The 6,000-nt window shown below is 33.9% G+C and overlaps 1 protein-coding gene across 1 annotated transcript in view; it reads right to left on the bottom strand.

The window, feature by feature from the left end:
* Positions 1-1,392: 1,392 nt before the first annotated feature.
* Positions 1,393-6,000, bottom strand: part of LOC150101111 (putative 3',5'-cyclic phosphodiesterase pde-5) — a 250,271-nt gene continuing 245,663 nt past the window's right edge. Inside the window, exon 29 of the mRNA XM_090401842.1 lies at positions 1,393-1,984. Within this exon, the coding sequence (XP_090257968.1) occupies positions 1,612-1,984 (373 nt within the window). The 3' untranslated portion in view covers positions 1,393-1,611. The remainder of the gene's footprint in view (positions 1,985-6,000) is intronic.

Here is a 6,000-nt window from a genome sequence, read left to right as displayed (position 1 = left end):
CATATTGAACCTTAAATATTGAATCCCATTTAGGATCTGAAGAAATTTTATAAGAGCTTTTCAGTGGAAGGTGAGTTAGCCAGTCTCTTATGAAGGTACTAGGGTACTCTTAAAAACTCACAGTTTTTCATCTTGTAAAGCAGGAAAACAGGCTAGTAAGGATTACACCAAGAATATAATTTCTTGGCATCTTTAAATTATAAAAAAGATTTCTACTGCTCTCTGATGTTAACCAACAGTTTGAAACAGCTTTCAGGCTATTGAAACTTAAAAGCATTAATGAAAGGCAATATACAACTCTTGGACAAAGCTTGTGTTTTTTAAGTAGTACAAGTCAAAGGCAATTGTGATGCTGGGAGTTGTGCTCTCATAAGCTCTCTAGTCTGTCTTTTGAAACTTTTTTAGTTTCTATAAATTCATTACAAAATAATGATTGATTTATAATATTCCCTATTTCTCTTAATTTACCTCACCAAAATGAAGCCTTTCAGGCTCTCTTTTAAAATAATTTAAGCTATATTTATACTTATAACTGTGTTCAGTATTTTAAATAGTTTGAAATATTTTCTAACAGCATAACTCTTAATCAGTCTCTCAGACTGTTCACTTAATATACATGGCAAAGGATCTAGTTGAAAATAAATTGCTAAAGTGCTAATAATGAAAAAAGCAAATTTATCATTGAATAATAATTTCAATAATTTTACTTGAACTGAATTTTTTTTATATCTTCATTCCTTCAGAATGCAAATGTGAAATTATTCAAGCAGTTCTTTAAATATATGGAACTGTAATTTATTTCACTTATGTGTAAGAACATATTTTCCCAGAAACAGCTTATCCCAGATCAAATTCAGGCCATTTCACACTCCTTCATACACAAAAATTAGTGGTGTGCTCATTTTCATTCATATTATAATAATGGTATCAGTTTTCTGCTTTTGTTATTTTTGCTTTATTTTGTAGTTCATCTTATGTACGTGGATTTGCATAAACTACCATTTTTCAGACTCTGCTCTGAAAAATATTATTTGCTATGTACTAATATAATATGTTACAGCAACAGTTTTTTTTTTTTTTTTTTAATTTATTAAACATTTTAGTTTTGCATATTCAGCAAAGTTATTGACAAACATATCACATTTAAAATTCATAGTATATATTATTTTCAATTCATAATATTTCAAAATTATTTTATATTAATATCCCAAGAAAGAATTTATGGCTTTGTACAAGACTTTTATCTACAGGAAACAAGTTAGATGTACACAATATGTAAACTTCTTTTGTCACGGCTGTGACGAGAATGTTTTATAGCAGTCTTTCAGCTGATTCTGTATCACTTATGTATGGTAGAATTACCACTAACATTAAAATACAGAATATGGTAAAAATGCATTTTTTTTTACTTAAGAAATTAGTTAAGTCACTGAAATTTTTCATTTTATGCATATTTACTAATCATTTGTTCTATTTATTAGATTCTTCCCATAATAAGTGATGACATCTAAATGCGTGCTTATAGAGTCCACAGCACTAAGGATTGTTTCTAGCATGATGGCATGGGATTGGCATTTCAGTGACTCCATCCACATTCTTAGTAAAATGTCTTCAGGATGCTACTTCTTCCTGACTTTCTCCAGTCTCTCCATTCAGGTTTTCATTCTCATCATCTTCTGGTCCTTCTGATCTCACATCATAAGCATCTTCCACCTCATTGTCTTGAATACCAGGATCAGCATCTTTCTTTTCTTCATCATCATTCCCTTCTTCATTATCTTTTGATTCTTCCTCCTGCTGCAACTCTTCATTATCTTTTGATTCCTGCTCCTCTGATTCTTCATTATCTTTTGATTCCTGTCTCTCCAATTCCTCATTTTCATTCCCTTGATCTGCTTTATCCTCCTCCTCATCCTCCAGTTTCTCTTCTTCACTTTCTTCTTTTCTTTCATTATTTAAGATCTGCCATTTCTTCAGGTTACTTCTGAAATGAGAAAAGTTGACTGTGATCATTTTATCACCATAAGTTGGCATTTGAATTTATATCTTATCGAGTTAGTTCTGTCTATGAAAGACAGAACACAAACTATACTTTACACTAGAATGTTATAATCATTATGTTTTTAGCAACTGTTAACTCTTACAGGAGTTATAGATACTATAAATGTGATGCAAAAGGCATTCTTTTTATTGGGCTTACTGATAAAACTTTCTGAAAGTTATGTTGAATAGTTTAGAGTTAATGTTGCAACATGGAAGCATCAGTATAATTTTGCCATATTGCATGCATTTTGGAAAGTAAACTCTACTACCACACTCTAGTATTAATTCAGTTTGGGTTCTAAATAAATTTCCTCATGATTTTTAAGTTTTCAAATCAAAGATTTTGGTTCTTCCAACTTCTTAAACTAGGGCTTCCTAAAAGCATAAAAGCTCTTTCTTTCTTAAATTTGTAGTTTGATGCACTTTGACCACGTTCACAATTAATGATCAAGTATCATAATTTTGATGCTCTTTATAATCATGAAGTTTCATATTGTCATTGCCTACTTCCTTGTACTTTATTATTATTATTATTATTATTATTCAGGCCTCCATGGAGTCAAAAGACTCATCATGGGCGGTCCTTCCTAAGAACATAAAGTCTGTCAAGACTCATCGAGGGGAGGTCCCCCCTAAGAAACACAAAGTCTATCATACCACTCCTTAAACTCATTGACCGTTCTCGCTCTCACCACTCCATCAGGCAATGCATTCCACGGTTCAACCACCCTCCACGCAAAGAAACCACTCCTCACCCTTTTGCTCACAGTTTCCTTTCGTAACTTCCAGGGATGGCCTCTTGCCATCACTCCTTCCCGCTGTTCAACCAAGTGAAAGAACTCCCCAATGTCAACCCTGTAACCACCTCTCAACAGTTTAAAAGTCTCAATCATATCACCTGTCCTTCTTCTATCCACCAAACTCTGCAGTCCACATTCCCTCTGCCAATCCTCATAACTATCCTTGTACAGTCCTGACACCATCTTTGTCATCCGTCTTTGTATCCTTTCCACAGTTAATTTATCCCCTTCAAATCCTGGGGACCAAATCTGAGAACAATAGCCCAAGTGTGGTCTGATCAGAGACTTATACAACGGAATGATAACCCTCTTATCTCTGCAGGTCAGTGTCCTTCTCATAATTGCAGCAATCCTCTCTGTTACCTTTTCCACCTTTACAATATGTCCACTGAATTTCAGGTTTCTATCAATCATCAACCCCAGATCTCTTGTCTCCCCTACTTCCTCCAGTATATCTCCTCCAATAGAGTATGCATTGTCCCATCCATCGATGTATCCCAAACCTCAAGACCTTACATTTTGCTGCATTAAACTGACACACCCATTCATTCATACTTCACGCTGTCATGTTTCAGTTTAGGTATACCAGGTAAGGAATGGAGGTTGGAAAGAGAAGTAAAACAAGTATGGATTTTAAATTTCTTGAAAATTTAGCTGACTTTGATGAAATGGAGCTGATCTACAGTAGAGATATAAAACCTTTTACATCAGTACTATCTTCAGTATGGTGAACAGGTGGATTAAAAAGTAGCTTACAAACTGTCTGTTTGGGATAGCCATTTTCTGTAAGGTTGTAAGAAGAAACTGTAGTTGTTTGGTAATCTTTTCTTCTTTACTGAAGAGGGAGTGAGCACGTTTACCCAAAGTAGAAATGAAGCCAAACTTCCTGGGCAGATAATGAGTGATTGTGCATGAATCTGTTGGTATGTGTGGGTTTTCTATAAATAGAGATATTCAGTTTTTCTGACATATGAGTGAGTTTTAAATCCAAGAACGAGAGCGATAACTGTTAACTTCCAATTTCAAGGTAAATTGTATTCTTGGGTGTTGATTGTTCAGATAGTTCAGAAACTCCTTTAAAGAATCTGACCCATGACTCCAAATTAAGAAAACATCTTGAATATATCTTTTCAATAACCTTGCCTTTAATGGGAAGGCATTTATTGCTTTTTCCTCAAAGTTATTAAATATAAATTTGCTAATATAGGAGATAATGGGTTGTCTATGGCCAAGCCAAAGTTCTGTTTGTATATCGTATTTTTAAAAAGAAAGTAACCAATAATATACACAGTCTAATAACATCAAGGACAAAGATAAAAACATAATCATTGATAAGGAAAAGATAAAAACATAATCATTGATAAGGAAAAGATAAAAACATAATCATTGATAAGGAAAAGATAAATGGAAGATGGATGGAGTACTTATCAGATCTGTATGATGATGATAATGGTAACATGTTAGATGATTCACGACACCTTAAGTTAAACGTAACAACAGATACTACTCTACCAACAGAAAAGGAGATAGAACAGGTAATTAAGAATCTTCCTAATAATAAATCCCCAGGGTGTGATAATATCCTGGCTGAGCTGCTGAAAGCTTTGACTAGCAATAATAACTATTTAGTGGAATCCATTCAGGACATCTATAAAACAATAGAATTACCTGAAGTTTTTACAACATTTATCTGCATACCAATTCCAAAGAAAAATAATGCACAAAATTGCGAGGATTACAGAACTGTGAGCATAATATCCCATGCATCTAAAATTATTTTAACCATTGTTAACAAACAAATTGAAAGAGCCTTAATCGGTGAATTGAGTGAACAAAGAAAGGCTTCAGAAGAGGAATGGGAACCATTAATGCTATCATAGAACTAAAAATACTAATAGAAAGATCACTTGAAAGAAATAGGAACATTTACATATGCTTCATAGACTTTCAGAAGACTTGTGACCAGGTAAAACATAATAAAATGTTCAAAATAAAGGTCAAAGCTAGTCTGGGTAGTGGCCCTTCCCTTAATGCATAACATTATACATATCCGCAAAGAGATGTGTTTTGCATTATGGGAGATACTGAGATAGGAGTTTTGGTAGCTTGCTCCACCTTTGCAAGGAGTTGCCCAGTGTTATACCACTTTACCCCAGTCCTGAAGATACTTTCAGGCGCAAACTTTGTTTGCACACCTTGGATAAAGGATTAAACTAAATTTATTATAGTCTGACTGAAAATTAAACTTTCAACATCTTTCTCTAAATTCAGAGTAATTTAATAAAAAGGTGGCACACCGTTTGGCAGCTCCTATAGGAGGAGATGACCTTGCTAATGCTTCTGCCTGGTATCTCCACTTGGGCCTGGCTCCCACTGAAGAGACCTCAATAAAGGTCGAAACTAGTCTGGGTAGTGGCCCTTCCCTTAATGCATAACATTATACATATCTGCAAGGAGATGTGTTTTGCATTATGGAAGATACTGAGATAGGAGTGTTGGTAGCTTGCACCACCTTTGCAAGGAGTTGCCCAGTGTTTGTTTGCACACACTTGGATAAAGGATTAAACTAAATTTATTATAATAAAATGTTCAATATATTAGATAAATTACACATTGAAGATCATGTACTTAAGATTATAAAAATGATTTACACCAAACAGAAAATGCAGCTCTCAGAAAACTCTGAGACTTCTGTAGTGAAAATAAAAAGAGGAGTTAGACAAGGTTGTATCCTTTCACCGAATCCATTCAATATCTATAGTGAGATAGTGATGAAAAAGATTGAAAAACAAAAAATAGGAATTAGTATTAATAGTATAATATACAACAATCTTAGATATGCTGATGATACTATTGCAATAGCAGAAAACAGAAACAAATTAATCAAATTAGTGCAGATACTAATTGAAGAAGGTAAAGAATTTGGATTAGATATAAATGCAAAACAGACCAAATTTATGAAGATATCAAAAGAAAACAGATCCGAGCCAGAAATGTTCTTAAACAATATGAGGTTGGTTGATTGGTAGAGACTCTGCTACTAATGGCTTACGCAAAAAAAAAGTTAAGCAAGTTTGAGTGCGGTTAGTAGTTGGATGGGGTTTAATCATTCGATGCTGTTGGCACATTCTCCCTCGATGAGTCTTTGGACTGCCTG

Source organism: Typopeltis vanoorti, chromosome 12 (assembly GCF_054136105.1).
Source record: "Typopeltis vanoorti isolate ZY-2024b chromosome 12, IOZ_Tvanoo_1.0, whole genome shotgun sequence".
NCBI lineage: Eukaryota > Metazoa > Arthropoda > Arachnida > Uropygi > Thelyphonidae > Typopeltis > Typopeltis vanoorti.
This window is presented reverse-complemented; position numbering and strand designations above follow the sequence as displayed.